Source organism: Ambystoma mexicanum, chromosome 7p, assembly GCF_040938575.1.
Source record: "Ambystoma mexicanum isolate Mex_15411 chromosome 7p, UKY_AmexF1_1, whole genome shotgun sequence".
NCBI classification, from domain to species: Eukaryota; Metazoa; Chordata; class Amphibia; order Caudata; family Ambystomatidae; genus Ambystoma; species Ambystoma mexicanum.
In genome coordinates, this window is record NC_090939.1 from 30,400,837 (window position 1) to 30,417,760 (window position 16,924).

A 16,924-nucleotide genomic window follows, 5' to 3' on the forward strand; every position below is an offset into this window, starting at 1 on the left:
AACTCCATTACCAGATCAGTTGCAACAGGGGGAAGCCTAGAGAACAACCAGGGAAGTAACTCATTCCCTGTGATGTCCTGGAGCCCATGATTATACTCAAACATTTTAACCAATCCAACACATCCAACTTAGGTTCATACATACCCACTAATTCCTTAGGCATCCGGGGTCTTTTGGGACTGGAACTCCTAGAAGAACCAGAGGAGAGAGAAGCATTTTCCACAGACAACTTTTTCATTTCTAGTTCATGATTAAGCTCTATTTCTCTGAGTCTTAACTCAGCTTGCTTCTGCTCAGCCTGGGCATTGATTCTTCTGAACTCTAGCTCTTGATTTCTTTCAGATTGAGCAATAAAACGTTTGTACTCTAATTCAAGCTTCATTTTTTCAAGTTCAAAATAAGCAGGGTTACATGTAGGACCTGGTATAGGCCCAGTAGGTACAGTAGGTAAGGCAGACAGAGGCTCAGAGTGGCTAACTTCATTAGGTTCACTTTCCTCTTCTGACTCATTATCAAGACTTTGATTCAGATCAATACCATCACTGTTTTCTACATTTGCTGGGGGGTAGATTCCTCTGTACCACCCAGACTTTGGTTTTCTAACAATCTTTCTATAAGTTCCATTTTCTTGCCCTTCTCAGAGAGATTCTTATGTCTACACAATACTTTTAAGCAATCAGCGGTTTTGGCAGACAATGATTCTAGGGTATAACTCTCCATAGCAGACATAGTTAGAAAATCAGCTTTTTCTTTTAGTACTAAGCTCTGTGGTTAGTTGTCCTAAAGTGTTCAACAAGCACTCTAAAGTGTATACTCAATGCAAATCCCACCACTGTACACCAGTGTTAGGCAGAAACCTGTGCAGTTCCCTCTGGGACCACTGCAAAAGATTTAGGACTACAGGTGTTTGGCAGTAAACCCACTTGGTAGCAGTCTGTACCACACAGATTCACTTGGTAGCTGTGGCTGAGCAGTCAGACGTCCCTCAAGAAGAGTTAGGCAGTATACAGAGTATTCACAATAGGTCAAGAGAACACAATAGAACAAGTAAACACTGACCAGGGCTTGGTGTAAAAGAGATATAGTTATTTATTTAAAACCACATCTAGAAAAACACACAGGCACTAATAGTAAGCAATTCAAAAACACAGCCACTAAAAGATATACACTCCCTTAAAAGAATATTAGACAAGTCTTAAGTAAAGCCCCACTTATTTTCAGACAGCGGTGAGCGCTTAACGTAGATGGCACTCTAATAATTCGTTTTAAAAAGGGAGAGAAAATCAGAGAACAAGTTGAAACAGATCCCAACACTTTTATCAGAACATAACAAGAGAGGAAGGCAAAGTAAAACTGTGAAGTTAGAGTTCAAGAGGCCGGATCCGCTTTAAGAGGATCAAAACGAAATGTGTCCAAGGTCACACGGTTGCAGTGCACAAAAGTCTTGTAACGGTTCAAAAAGGAGTTGGACCAAAGAAAGGGACCAGTTAGAGGGTCAAGGCGGCCAGCCCAGTCCAGAAGGTTAAGGGGTTATTATTACCTTGTAGCAATCTTTAGAAAGGGAGGCCTGGCGGACACGGTACCTTAAAGTGGTGAGAACACTCCAGCGGGGGCAGTTGTTCCTGGCAGCAGATGCAAGTCGGTGCTTCGTCCGGGGGAAGAGAGGATCTCGTCGGGGAGGAAGACAGGAGTCCATTGCACTGCTAGGGAAGAAACCAGCCACGGAGTTCCTCAGGTACAAGGAGCGGTCCGTTGATTCGCGGTCCAGTGGTAAGTGGCTATCCGGCCGCCGGGGTGCTTGGCACGGGCAGTTTGACCACAAACTGGTCTGGGGTGCGAAGAAAAGAAGGTAAACTGGTTGTGCCCACCAGTCAGGGGAAGAAGCCTCTCCAGCCGGGAGATCTTCTCTGTCGTCGGGAAGTGGTGAGTCGGTTCTGCAGGGCTCCACCGGTGGTGTCGTCGTGATAGATCGGTTCAGCTTCTCCCTCGTCGGATTCTCAGGTCCTGTGGCGACTTCTGAAGTTCCAGTCCCCAAAGCCCTGCTTTTATGCAGCATACCCCCATTCACTCAGCCTAGCTGTCAATCAAACATGCTAAGTGGTGAGCTGGCCGGCTCACCACTTGGGCCAATCACACAAGAGTGCGACTTGAGTTACCAAGGTAACTCAGTCCAGGGTGCCTAAACCCCCTCTCACACCACCTGTGGTACCCAGACAGAGTGGCACCACTTTTGGAAGCGTCTGTAGAGAAGCCAGCCAAAAAGTGGAACAAAGGGCTCGACTTGAGTTGGAGTCACAGAAGAGAACACAAACGCCATTTTAGAATCGAGTCCTGGCAAAAAATACCAACCGGCGAATTAATATTAATTAAATAAACTGGCGGTATGTTCGAGGCTATGAGAATTAAATAATTAAAGTTGGTAGCCTCAAACAATGGGAAAATCCCATAGGGAAATATTCGCGGTCGAATATAAAAAGTAGTTTCCACTGCCACCAGCCAAAACTCGATCAGGGGGGACGGAGACGTGCCCCCTCGACTAACAGACCCCGGGGCAATCGAATTGCCCCGACCAGTACGTCCACAATATGATGGTTTGTACTGGTTTCTGTTAATAATTTGGGACTAGTAAAGCCAATGGTGACTTTACATGCCCTGGGAGACAGTAGTCAGTCCCAGGGTATGGAGTCTATGGTGGGGTGTCACTATGACACCCCTGTGTTACTGCACGCAGGGTGCTGTGTAACACACATAGGAAAAACACATGAGACCCTATGGAGTAAAGGACCCCATAGTCCATAAAACACATTAACAGTCAAAGGAACACCATAAATCATGTCCAAGAGTGGGAGAAAAAGAGTCTCACTCTTGGCAGGAGAAAAAAACAAACTCCAGAAATCCAGCAAAGCTGCTGGGGGACTCACTAGATTAGGACATTCAGCCTAAAGAGAGAATTCTCCCTAACATCTAGTGACTGTGTTTGAATTTGCTTGACATATTATTGCCAGTGTATTTTTACAAGTGTGTTTTTAAATAAATAATTATATACTTGTATACCCAAGCTATGGTCAGTGTTTGCTTGTGCTACTGTATTTTTGTACCTAATGTGTATACCCTATATACTGCCTAACTCGGGCTATGTGGACTTTGGGGTGTACTCTTGACTGGCCTGGTCCAATGGCATAGGGTCTATGGTCAGGTTGGTGGGGGGACACCGCTTAGCTATTCTGAGCTTCCTCCACGGAAGAAAGAGCTTATGAGCAATGTTGAGTGGCCATGGTCTGGCCACATTGCAGGCATGGACCCAGGGGCGCCCCGAGCAACACAAGCTGATGGCCATGGGGGTATCTCGTCAACCTTCACACACTGTCACTTCAGCCAAGCGGGGGGAACCTCTTCCTGGAAGAGTGGAAGCAGCACAGCAAGGCCCTCAGAGGGAAGGTGGTCCCTGCATTGCCTCGTGCCATCTCCACGGCGTGAGCCGGACGATAGCCAAGGCCTGGTGCAGCCTGGTGCTCTGATAGCCAATGGGGCGGCATTTCTGGGCAAGGCTAAGTCACGTGACGGCAATAACCCTGCATCTTGGACTCCATTTCATTCTATAGTCTTTTAGTTAAACACCCGAGTCTTCAAACACACCATGCTGTGTTGGGCCATTCACAAGTTGATGAAACACTGCTTTTGGGATTACATATTTTTGGAAAATTAGAAGAAACTGGAAAATTGTAAACATAAATAAAAAGTGATTAAGCAAAAACAGAATGGTGTCTCCCCTTCCCCAGCGGACATGAGTGCTGGGATCTGGAGCCTAACTCTGCAGCATCGAGTTGCCCCCGGTTCCAAATCCGTAGGTGCACGAAGAGAGTAGGGTTTAGGTCGGGTGTTGCACCAGCCTACATGAACCCGTGCCTGCCTGTAGAGACTTCCTGTCTGGAAACTTTCACTTCCTATTTCAAGTTCTGCAGAATTCTACTGGGGCTATCACTCGGCCCCGCTTCCGCTTTCTCTGTATTTTAACTCCTGCAGCCTCAGCTCAGCCAGTGAGTCCCCACAGGCCCATCATGGCGGTGCCGCTCTGCCTCTTTCTGCTCGTCTTCGCGTATTTTGGTAAGACGACTTTAGCTTCTTTCAAGTCATTGTAATTGGTTATTTATAACGCGCTTAATACCCAGAGGTCTCTAAGCATGCAGAGGGGATTGAACCTGGTTGCTCCACATTCTTTGCTTCCAAGGCGAGCACGTTGCCCCTGAGCTATCCTCCCGAGCCAAGACTCACTGAGAGCGTGCAATCTTAAGTTTATGAGTTTGAGTGCTGCCGGTGCTTGTGTTTCATCTTCGCTATTTTCCTTTTATTTTGTCATTTGTGTAGCACCTTTCACCATGAGTATGTCCCAAAGCGCTGTGGTTGAACACCCTCTGAGGGACCACATTCCGGAGTATGGGAAAGTTAGGAGATGCCAGTACGCACGCGTGTGTGCATAATGGCCTTTAGGCGAGTCCTTGCTAGCCACCCATGTCTAGTTGGCATGTGTATGGCTGGAGAGATGCACACTCGGGGAATAAGCTGGAGGGGGTGTAGGAGGATAGTCCGTTACGTGTGTAGCTACAGTTCACATTTTTTGTAGTGATCAGTGTTGTGCACAGTGTCATTCGAGTTGTATGTAAAAGCAGATGCGTGCAGGAGTGAAGCTGTGCCTTTCACTAATTCCAAAAGTGCAAAGTGCGAGTGAAAAAATGCATTGGTTATAATCAAGTGAGAGCCTGGAATTGGAACATTCGGCAAAGTCCTAATGCATGCATTTGGGCTGATAACTTATGTTGCAAACATTCTGCCTGCACCCAGCTATCATTAAATGGCTACATTCAATTTTAAAAAGCATGAACTGATCAGCAGCCAACATTCCAAAATCACTAAAGGAAGTAATTCTTTACAAAACATTGTTGTTATGGTTGTGAATGTTCCCATTATAATAGCTTGCAGTGTAATTTAATCACAATTTTAATTTAGGGCCTGCTTCAAAATGTTGTTACTAACTGGAAGCAACAATGGTTCAGCAACGTGCCAAGTGTGTGCACAAAACAGCACACATCAAAACTTGCCCCCTTTGACTCAGGGCTGTGGGTGCTGGATCCCTCCTGTGACTGAGGGCAGTGGGTGCTGGATCCCCCCTGTGGCTGAGAGCTGTGGGTGATGGATCGTCCCTATGGCTGAGGGCTGTGGGTGCTGGATCTTCCGTATGGCTGGGCGCTGTGGGTGCTGGATCTTCCCTCTGGCTGAAGGCTGTGGGTGCTGGATCTCCCTAACGACTGCAAGCTATGGGTGCTGGATCCTCTGTATGGCTGAGGGTTGTGAGTGCTGGATCTTCCCAATGGCTGAGAGCTGTGGGTGCTGGATCCTCCGTATGGCTGAGGGCTGTGGGTGCTGGATCTTCCCTATGGCTGAGGGCTTTGGGGGCTGGATACCTCCGGTGACTGAGGGCAGTGGGTGCTGGATCCCTCCTGTGACTGAGGGCAGTGGGTGCTGGATCCCCCCTGTGGCTGAGAGCTGTGGGTGATGGATCTCTCTAATGACTGAAGCCTATGGGTGCTGGATCCTCCGTATGGCTGAGGCTGTGGGTGCTGGATCCTCTGTATGGCTGAGGCTGTGGGTGCTGGATCTTCCCAATGGCTGAGAGCTGTGGGTGCTGGATCCTCCGTATGGCTGAGGGCTGTGGGTGCTGGATCTTCCCTATGGCTGAGGGCTTTGGGTGCTGGATCTCTCTAATGACTGAGGGCTGTGGGTCCTGGATCCTCTGTATGGCTGAGGGCTCTGGGTGCTGGATCCTCCCTCTGGCTGAAGGCTGTGGGTGCTGGATCTCCCTAACGACTGAAAGCTATGGGTGCTGGATCCTCTGTATGGCTGAGGCTGTGGGTGCTGGATCTTCCCAATGGCTGAGAGCTGTGGGTGCTGGATCCCTCCTATGGCTGAGGGCTGTGGGTGCTGGATCTTCCCTATGGCTGAGGGCTTTGGGTGCTGGATCTCTCTAATGACTGAGGGCTGTGGGTTCTGGATCCTAGGTATGGCTGAGGGCTGTGGGTGCTGGATCCTCCCTATGGCTGAGGGCTGTGGGTGCTGGATCTCCCTAACGACTGAAAGCTATGGGTGCTGGATCCTCTGTATGGCTGAGGCTGTGGGTGTTGGATCTTCCCAATGGCGGGGGGCTGTGGGTGCTGGATCCTCTGTATGGCTGAGGGTTGTGAGTGCTGGATCTTCCCAATGGCTGAGAGCTGTGGGTGCTGGATCCTCCCTATGGATGAGGGCTGTGGGTGCTGGATCCTCCCTATGGCTGAGGGTTGTGAGTGCTGGATCTTCCCAATGGCTGAGAGCTGTGGGTGCTGGATCCTCCGTATGGCTGAGGGCTGTGGGTGCTGGATCTTCCCTATGGCTGAGGGCTTTGGGTGCTGGATACCTCCGGTGACTGAGGGCAGTGGGTGCTGGATCCCTCCTGTGACTGAGGGCAGTGGGTGCTGGATCCCCCCTGTGGCTGAGAGCTGTGGGTGATGGATCTCTCTAATGACTGAAGCCTATGGGTGCTGGATCCTCCGTATGGCTGAGGCTGTGGGTGCTGGATCCTCTGTATGGCTGAGGCTGTGGGTGCTGGATCTTCCCAATGGCTGAGAACTGTGGGTGCTGGATCCTCCGTATGGCTGAGGGCTGTGGGTGCTGGATCTTCCCTATGGCTGAGGGCTTTGGGTGCTGGATCTCTCTAATGACTGACGGCTGTGGGTCCTGGATCCTCTGTATGGCTGAGGGCTGTGGGTGCTGGATCCTCCCTCTGGCTGAAGGCTGTGGGTGCTGGATCTCCCTAACGACTGAAAGCTATGGGTGCTGGATCCTCTGTATGGCTGAGGCTGTGGGTGCTGGATCTTCCCTATGGCTGAGGGCTTTGGGTGCTGGATCTCTCTAATGACTGAGGGCTGTGGGTTCTGGATCCTAGGTATGGCTGAGGGCTGTGGGTGCTGGATCCTCCCTATGGCTGAGGGCTGTGGGTGCTGGATCTCCCTAACGACTGAAAGCTATGGGTGCTGGATCCTCTGTATGGCTGAGGCTGTGGGTGCTGGATCTTCCCAATGGCTGAGAGCTGTGGGTGCTGGATCCCTCCTATGGCTGAGGGCTGTGGGTGCTGGATCTTCCCTATGGCTGAGGGCTTTGGGTGCTGGATCTCTCTAATGACTGAGGGCTGTGGGTTCTGGATCCTAGGTATGGCTGAGGGCTGTGGGTGCTGGATCCTCCCTATGGCTGAGGGCTGTGGGTGCTGGATCTCCCTAACGACTGAAAGCTATGGGTGCTGGATCCTCTGTATGGCTGAGGCTGTGGGTGTTGGATCTTCCCAATGGCGGGGGGCTGTGGGTGCTGGATCCTCTGTATGGCTGAGGGTTGTGAGTGCTGGATCTTCCCAATGGCTGAGAGCTGTGGGTGCTGGATCCTCCCTATGGATGAGGGCTGTGGGTGCTGGATCCTCCCTATGGCTGAGGGTTGTGAGTGCTGGATCCTCCGTATGGCTGAGGGCTGTGGGTGCTGGATCCTCCCTATGGCTGAGGGCTGTGGGTGCTGGATCCTCCCTATGGCTGAGGGCTGTGGGTGCTGCATCTCCCTAATGACTGAAGGCTATGGGTGCTGGATCCTCTGTATGGCTGAGGCTGTGGGTGCTGGATCCTCTGTATGGCTGAGGGCTGTGAGTGCTGGATCTTCCCAATGGCTGAGAGCTGTGGGCGCTGGATCCTCCCTATGGATGAGGGCTGTGGGTGCTGGATCCTCCCTATGGCTGAGAGCTGTGGGTGCTGGATCTCCCTATCGACTGAAAGCTATTGCTGCTGGATCCTCTGTATGGCTGAGGCTGTGGGTGTTGGATCTTCCCAATGGCGGGGGGCTGTGGGTGCTGGATCCTCTGTATGGCTGAGGGTTGTGAGTGCTGGATCTTCCCAATGGCTGAGAGCTGTGGGTGCTGGATCCTCCCTATGGATGAGGGCTGTGGGTGCTGGATCCTCCCTATGGCTGAGGGTTGTGAGTGCTGGATCTTCCCAATGGCTGAGGGCTTTGGGTGCTGGATCTCTCTAATGACTGAGGGCTGTGGGTCCTGGATCCTCCGTATGGCTGAGGGCTGTGGGTGCTGGATCCTCCCTATGGCTGAGGGTTTTGAGTGCTGGATCTCCCCTATAGCGAAGGTGTTGGGTGCTGAATCTTCCCTTGGGCTGAGGGCTGAGGGTACTGGATCCCCCGTAAAGCTGAGGGCTGGGGGTGTTGGATCCTTGCTATGGCTGAAGGCTGTACGTGCTGGATATTCTCTATGGCAGAGGTCTGTGGGTGCTGGATCTTCCCTAGGGCTGAGGGCTGTGGCTGCTTGTATGTGATCTTCCCTAAGGATGAGGGTTGTGGGTGCTGTGGAGAACTTTTCCCCCTGGAAAACAGGCCTACATTGTTCAAAAACCTAAATACATGTACATGTACAACGGCCCATTGTGGTGTGTTTGTAAGTGTCTACTTTCCAAAAAACACTCCCTACGTTTCAAAATTAAAAAACACCAAACAAAAAGGTTCCTTTAGGAACCACTTTTCACAGTTAAATAATAGAACTAAAAGAAAATTATTTTATAGTTTCCATCTACTTTACATTTTCAGTAAAATAGTTGCAGAGGAGCAGCCCCCGCCTCCTATTTGTTGCAAGTCAGAGACGGCGCCATGTTTGACACCAGCAGTTGTGCCAATTCCACAGCGAGTGTTTCAGAAAAGGTATCCACTGAGAAAACCCTATCGAATGTACCCCCGAAGAGACGACAATCTGAGGGAGGAACTCACTGAAGGAATATGAGAAGGAGTGAAAGAGAAGCCAGTGTCGTCACAAGAGACGAGCGTGACACACTGAGGATACTGGCTGATGAGAATGTATGGATCTTTCGGAAACTGATGATGAAGTTTAGAATCGAGTAGCCTTTCATATGCAGAAAAGAAGATTGCACGCATGTGAAGTGCTATAGAAATGCAACCGTTCAATGATTGTACAAACGCTGAAATGCAAGTAGACTAATTGATCATAGAAGCTGGCAATACGTAGTGAATAGACTGCAGGCAAAGCCACCATTGTATAGAAGCTGGATATTGGTGTCATGAATTTTAGTAAGCTGAAACCCATGAAGAAGAAAGACAGAAAATTGTTTCGCAGCACTAATAAGCTGAAATCCTGGAAGAGCCTGACAGGGGTGTCTGGCCTGGCATCAAAAAACAGAACTAGACAAGGTCAGTTATCTATTCTCGAGAGCAATAAGCATTAGAAGGATGAATCATCCCTTATCCAGGGGCAAGGAAAGAACACCAAGAGTGCCAAGTGTTAATCATTTTAGACATTTAAATGCTGCAGAATAGATCAGAATCATGGTCTCTTGTCACATGAGCTGAAGATGGAAATAGAGTAGAGCTTGGAGTCCTAGAACAACAATAATGAAAGCCTGTATCCCATATATTCCCACAGCCAAGGATACGTTGCAAGGCCAAGTTCAAAGACAATCTGCATGGCAGAAGGCATGGATGATGAGAGATGTTGGGCTAATTGGCTTGGGAGGTAAAGTCAAGTCCACCCCCTGGCACTGGGTATGAGTTTACGTGCTGTTAAGTGAACCGAATGAACCAGATATGGCACGAGCATGCCAACCAATTGTACAAGGCCGTATAACGAAGGGCCTTATAATTTGAGAGCCAATGATATACTGTGTACTTAACAGAGTTGAATATTACATGTTTTAGAGGTAGGCATACGTTGTCCACCTGACAGTAGACAGCCAATCACAATCTCAGCCCTTATAGATGGTATACTTAGATGTTCCCCTTGACGGTATCATAATCCCTCGTAGGTTTATCTTATTTGCCACATAGTATGACATCACAGCTGATGTATTTTTTGCATATAAGGATGTTTTTATGTGAAATTTGTCGAGAACTGAACGAACGTCCATTGATGTCTGTTGTAACCTCCCTGTTTTATATAATTGTCCATAAAACAGCAACCTTGGCCATCTTCCTGAGTTGGTTCGATTATTTGGACTCAGAGTTATTCTGCGAATCCCATCCATTGCATGCATGATACTAAAAAACTGTAAGTTCATAGTTAGACTCAATAACATTCTCCAACATTTCCATTCGCATTTTGTACTATGCTAATGGAAATAATGGACAATTGTATACTAGAGAAAAAGAAAAAAGCACAGAAACAATTTTCTGTCCCAAATACTTTTCTGTAGCATAAAACAAGGACATCCATGGACGTTCATGACTATATGCGGTCTCTGCAGTCCCCTTTCCGGGCCATGCATCATAAAAAGACCCGGATGGTACATGCCCACCATCACACAGGACAGCCCTTCTACCACGTTTACCTTTATATTTGTAACACTCCCTCATTGCCTGCTTTCAAACAGCCACACATCCATCCACCAATCACTTCAAAAACCTCTACAAATAACTCTATCAACATATTAAACTTCCACACACCAACTGCCACTTAACAATGTTCTACATATCTTTTGCATCTGCATGTCCCTTACTTATACAAACACTTGCACACACTGCTGCTATAAATGCACATATGCATTGTGCAGTAAAAGAAGTGCGTGAATGGAAGGGGGAGTAGGGATGGCCTAGTGCTGATGGGAGCCCAGGAGGAAAGTGCCAAGGGATGCTAAGTTGGGAGGACACTGGCTAACTGCCGGGACAGAGGAATCCCCAGGGTGGGGTACACAGCCACCAGGCTGTAGACCCACAGGGGCAGCGCTGAAGAGGGTGGGGAGGGGATGAGCTGGTATCGATTAGATATAATAATACTTGTTCTTTTATAACGCGCTTAATACCAGCGAGAGGTTTCTAAGCACAGGGTTGGGATTCAAACCTGTGTTACACTATGTTGTCTTGCTTCCAAGACGAATGAGTTACCCATGGGCTATCCTTCTTCCCTGAGGGCCTGAAACCTGTGAGGTTCATGAGGGACCTGGCCACCAGTCTCAGTGGCAGTGGTGTGAGTTAGCAGGGAATGGATTAAGGAAAACAGGAAGAGAAAAGCAGGGTTTTGAGAAGTTTCTGGAACTTAAGAAAGTCCAGCTCAAGTCTGAGATGAGCAGGAAAGCTGTTCCAATGAGAGGCACAGGTCGAAGAGGGAGACATGCCTTCCGCCCTCTTTTTTGAAAAGCGTTTGACAAGAAGAGAATTGAGTTAGAGGAGCAGAGGGCTCTAGCAGGGGAGTGTTTAGGTGGACAAAGTTGGAGATAGTGTGGTCCCAAGCCCCAGAAAGCCTTGTCAATGACACATAGGATCTTGATTTATTTATCCTTGCGGCCAACAGGAGCCAATGTACACATTTTAAAGCTGTAGCGATACGTTCCCTGGGCTTGAGGCCAAGGATAAATCTTGCAGCCCTAACAAAGGGGTCGGTAGAGGAAGAGGCTGTTGCAGTAGTCCAGCCTAAAGAGGAGAGGACTAGGTCTCTAGAGACATTCAGATTCTGGGAGAAGGTGAGGAATGGTAGAATGCCGGCAAGGAGGTGAAGCTGAAAGTGGGCCTTGTTTACAATCTCCAACATGTAAAGAGTAAATGAGAGAGAGGAGTCAAAGATGACCCCAAGGTTTTTGGCATCACAGTATGGTAAGGGGAGAGGGCCCAACGAGGGCATCCAGTGGGTAGTAGGAAAACAGGGCACAGGTGTCCCAATAACAATGATCTTAGTCTTTCTGGCATTGAGGCAGAGATTGGTAGCCGTACACAATGCTTGGATGGCAGTCAGACAATCAGTGATAAAACAGGGGAGAAGAAAGTTGTACAGGGATATTTCAAGGAAAGATGTGTGTCATCAACATAACAATGGAAATGAGAAGAGAAGAAGGAGATCAGGTGAGTCTGAGGGACGAGATTGATATTGAAGAGCCACAACAATTGGCTAGAACCCTGGGGTACGCTGCAGGCAGAGAGTGAGGTGGTGACATGCAAATGCTCCAGTTGCAGCTGAGAAGGGCGGTTAGTGAGGAAAACAGGTCAACCAGTCCAGTGCGCGGTCCATGATGCCAAAGGTATCATGTGATTGTTTAATGAGGATAGAATGGTGAGGTTAGAGTGGTTGGAGGACTGGTTGGATAGAAAAGGCAGAGGAGGGATCAAGGAGCACTATCCTCAATTATACTACAGTCATAAATACGAATACACTTCAATTATATCATTCCATCATATTACAAATACGGTATACTCCCCCTAAAGTACCTATAATGCTATACAAATATTACTGTACTATGCGTTGCCAGTGGCCAGATTCACAACAACACAATATAATTAAACCATAAAACAAGAATGTACAATACACCTTCAAATAACAGGACTCACCCAGACCCCTCCACCCCCCAATCCCAATAACGTCGGCGGACAGAAAATTTTACGGCAGACACGACAGCACCTGCTGTTTTTTTCACCTACAAAAAGAGCACTATCTCAACTTGTTTCCATTCCCCCACCCTTTCCAGGCCCTCCTTTGTCCTCAAAATAACCCAAAATATATTTTCCAGACCTCTTTTCCTCACCGCACTATCCACGGACAAAGGTCATGATCCACCCATCCGATATTTCAACCATTTCTAAAATGATGACGCATCTCACATTTTCAAACATCCAATCAGCATGCGCCTCTCCTCAAAGTTTGGCGACCATTCGTCAAACGATGCCAAAGTTACAAGCTGCCAAAAAAGTACTCTTTCTATAAGTTGAGCATCTTAACCAAATTACTCTAATTCATTATATAAATATTTCTCATAACAAATATCACCACATCTTATTTAAACAGAAATGGCAAAACACACTTCAGTGGCTAGAAGAAAATTTTCCCAAAGAAGAAATGAGGGAAGATAAAATCTCTAGAGGTAAACAATACATATTTCAATATAAAAAACATATTATAATTTATGGGGACCTCATTGAAATAATAATTTCTTTGTTTCTTATAATACATAGTTTACATGAAGAAGCTACACCACAGATTAATTATACAGAATCCCAACCATCCGAAATACAATCCCAAACCCCAACTGTACAGAATGAAATAATGATCTTGCCTTCGAAATTGGATGAACTTAGCTATGACTTTAAAGAACCTTTAAATGATGTTAAAAATCATGTTATTACAAAATGTTGATTACCACTCTCCTACTTGTACCTGTCCCTCTTCCCCGCAGCACTCACCCCAATCAAATTCACAAAACATGGTTTGAAAGATGGTTTGATGAAATCTCTCTCCCTCCCTCCCCAGATGATGACTTTATTGAAATTCCAAACTCTCCCATTTATGTTTCTCATTCTGATACCCCATCCCTTTCATAAATAAATTGATTTTAGCTAATATAAATGTCTTGCATATTATCATGTAATAAATTCTTTTCTTTTTAAAAACCCCAATCAATAGTCCGTGAACATCTCGAGCATTCAAAGGGTTCGTTTGCGCAATGGGGCGTCTGTCGACACTGCGCCCTGTCTGTGCCTGTCTGGTCTTGCATGACGCATTTTAAATTAGTCCATGGACAACGTGCCCATTTGTGGACATCCGCGCGCATGCACCCAGAATCTCCCGCCCACCGATGTCCACTGACACCCGCTGCCGCCACGGACGCTCCACGGACGTCATCATGTCACGGGGCACATGCAGTGTGCCAACGTGTGCACAGACTGTGGCCATGACTGCAGCCAATCTAGGATTTTTCAAGTTGAAAGTTTACCCTTCCAGAGCTCCTAGACGTATTCTTAGTTCATCTGTTAACTTATTTTAAGGCCTATTTTCAACTCGGGAAGTCTGCGGACGATCTCTCTGTAGGGACTCGCGCATCACTTTTAGTCATTCTCAATCTGGCAGACCAGGAAAGAGCATATTTTGAGAGCTACTTCCAAGAGACTTCAAGGAGTTCAAGAATGGCATCTGTCATGGCCATCCCACATTGCCAGGGGTCACCACCAACACCATCACCATGTGGAGGGCCTGGATAGGGGAACAATCGCGATGATGCAGAGGAGAATGACGCGGAACAGGAAGATGAGGTAGAAGAGGTTCCTACCTCCAGCACCCAGAGAGAGTCATTGGTGTGGCGGTTCTTTAAAACCATTGTAGCTGTACCAAAAGCTTGGGCTGCCAAGGTTGAAAGCATTGAGTTCAGGGTCGTACTCAGCCGCGAACAACCTCTGCAGTACTCATTTGTGACCACCTCCATGCGATGCTACAGGTGCTCTAAAAAAGGCTATTCCTTCCTCAAGGAGAAGTAGGTTATCTTCCTCAACCGCTCCTGCCACCACACAAGCTAATGCTGTGGGGCAGAGGATACCACCGGCTGCCTTGCATGCCATACCGAACACTGTTGACCCTTACCTATCGAGGGTCAAAATAGTCTGTACTGTGACTCAACACTGTGGAGAGGGGAGCAGTTTCATAGTCCTTTCGAGGTCACGGTCAAGGAGCACAAGAAACACTGCCGCCTACCTTTAATTTAAGGCATGCCCAACATCTTCCCCTGTCCACCTCCCCCTCCGTATCTGTGGTTGGTGCCCCTTCCCTCCCTTCCCTCCCCACCTTACCTCCTCGCTTCTCCTACAAAAAAATGAAATCCCCAAAAATATAAAAGCCAGAAAGTTCCTTTTGGAGTCACCTTACAGAGTTAAAAAATAGAACAAAATAAAATAAAAATCAAAGGACCTTTTGCAGTCTGCATAGTTCGCGGACAGTACGAATGTCCACGGACATCCAGAAAATTCCAGGCGTGGGGAAGGAGAATTAAAATCAATTAACTTGTTTTTCTTCAAAAATGGTGGTTTTTAAAAGGCTTTTTAAAATCATATCAATCCATCCACCCCTCCATCCCGCCCCAATACATCCCCACCTCCCTCCCCTACTTACCTTTCACCGTCCGCTTTCCATCTGACCCTGCAGCATCAGTTCCATCCCTGCAACGCGGGTCAGAACAGACGCTGCAGGGTCCCTATTTCTTTTTTTTTTTTAAAGTCCCCCGCTTCCAATGTCCCAGAAGCAGAAACACCCCTGCAACCCCCATTCCCATTATAGAGAGCAAGGGAAGCGGGGGACAACCCCACAACTCCTGTTCCCCTTGTTCGCTATAATGGAACCATATGACTGACTTCTACAACCACTCCTTTGCGACTGGAACCTTCGACTCCCCGCTGAAGCACTCTCTTGTGCACCCTCTTCTCAAGAAAACCTCATCGACCCCTACCGGCCCGGCTAACTATCGCCCGATCTCCATCACTCCTTTTCTGGGCAAACTCCTGGAACAGCTGTCCATCACCCAGCATAATCTTCACACTGAATCTGTTGGTTGTCTCTATGACCATCAGTCAGGCTTCAGAGCAGCCAGAAGCACAGAAACTGCTCTACTGAACATCAGTGAAAACCTGCTCTCTAACCTTGATTCTAATCTCCCCTCTGTCCTCAACTTACTCGATCTCTCTTCTGCCTTTGACATGGTCAACCATACTATCCTGCTCAATCGTCTCTGTCATAACCTGGGTATTACTGATCAGGCCCTGGCATGGCTGACCTTGTTCCTCTCTGATCGACCCTCCCAGGCACAATTTGGGTCCTTCCTTTCCTCTATCTCACTCTCTACCTGTGGTGTTCCCCAGCGGTCTAACCTCTCTCCCTGGCTGTTCGACCAATACCTGGTACCTCTCGCCCACCGCATTTCTGTTCTCTGCTGCAACTTTCAGTACTATGCGGATGACACTCAGCTCATTTTCAGGCTCCCCTCTGCCACCTCTTCTCCTTCTCTCATCTCTGACTGTCTGTCTGCTATCCAGTAGTGGTGTGCCACCAACGATTTCTGCCTTAATGCCAGTAAGACGGAGATTCTCCTCATCGGCACACCTGCAACCTCCTTTCCTGTCACTCTCTGGCTGGCCTCCCTTGACCCTCTTCTTGCTCCCATCTGTGACGCTAAGAACCTCGGGGTCATCTTCGACTTCACACTCTTCTTTTCTCCTCACATCTCTGATGTCTCTAAGAATTCAAACTACAAGTGCACCTCTTCAGAGGTATTCTTTCTTTCCTCTCCTTCCACCAGAAGCTCACTGTCTCTAGATCTCTGGTTCTCTCTAGGCTGGACTACTACAACAGCCTCTTTCTAAAGCTGCCTGCTTCTACTCTCTGCACTCTGCAACTCATCCAGAACAGGACTGCGAGACTTGTCTTTGGCCTCAAACCCAGGGATCGTATCGCTCCAGCACTGAAATCTCTGTATTGGCTCCCAGTGGCTGCATGGATTAAGTTCAAGACCCTCTGCATTGTCCACAAGGCCTTCTGGGGCCTGGGTCCTCAATAGCTACAACTCTCTCTTCATAAATACCTTCCTACTCGAGCTCTTTGCTCCTCCACCTCCAACTCCCTCAGGGTCAGTTGCTTCTCCAAGCAATGAGTTGGTGGTAGATCTCTTTCTTTGCCTGGGGTCTCCCTCTGGAACAGCCTCCCTGCCTCCCTGAAACTTGAGGAGAACCATCTCTGGTTCCGGAAGCACCTTAAGACCTTCCTGTTTGCTTCTGCCTTCTCTCTTCCTCTAGCCTACTGATTTCCTGTCTGATACTGCACTGGTCACCTGGCTACCCTCTGATTTCGGGCCCACATCCCTGCCCGCCCAGTTGCACACCCGCACTGCCTCCCGGCAACCCTTGCACTGGGGTCTGGATCTGTAACACTACAGTCCCCCTACCTGCACTTTTGGACACCTGCTGTCTGCACCTACCCTTACACCTGCCACCTGCTGGCCACACTTCTTGTAATTGATTTGATCCCATGTACAGCACTGCCCTCTCCCCTTTCCCCTGGCACTTTTCCCCTCCCGCTCCCCTGCAATTGCGCGATCGCAATGTCACTTGG

At 48.3% G+C, this 16,924-nt stretch overlaps 1 protein-coding gene across 5 annotated transcripts in view; it reads left to right on the forward strand.

Annotated features, from left to right (window-relative positions):
• Positions 1 to 4,013: 4,013 nt before the first annotated feature.
• Positions 4,014 to 16,924, forward strand: part of LOC138525644 (Fc receptor-like protein 5) — an 800,717-nt gene continuing 787,806 nt past the window's right edge. For all 5 annotated transcript variants that reach the window (XM_069635697.1, XM_069635696.1, XM_069635699.1 and 2 more), the window contains exon 1: positions 4,014 to 4,104. In XM_069635697.1, the coding sequence (XP_069491798.1) occupies positions 4,059 to 4,104 (46 nt within the window). In that variant the 5' untranslated portion in view covers positions 4,014 to 4,058. The remainder of the gene's footprint in view (positions 4,105 to 16,924) is intronic.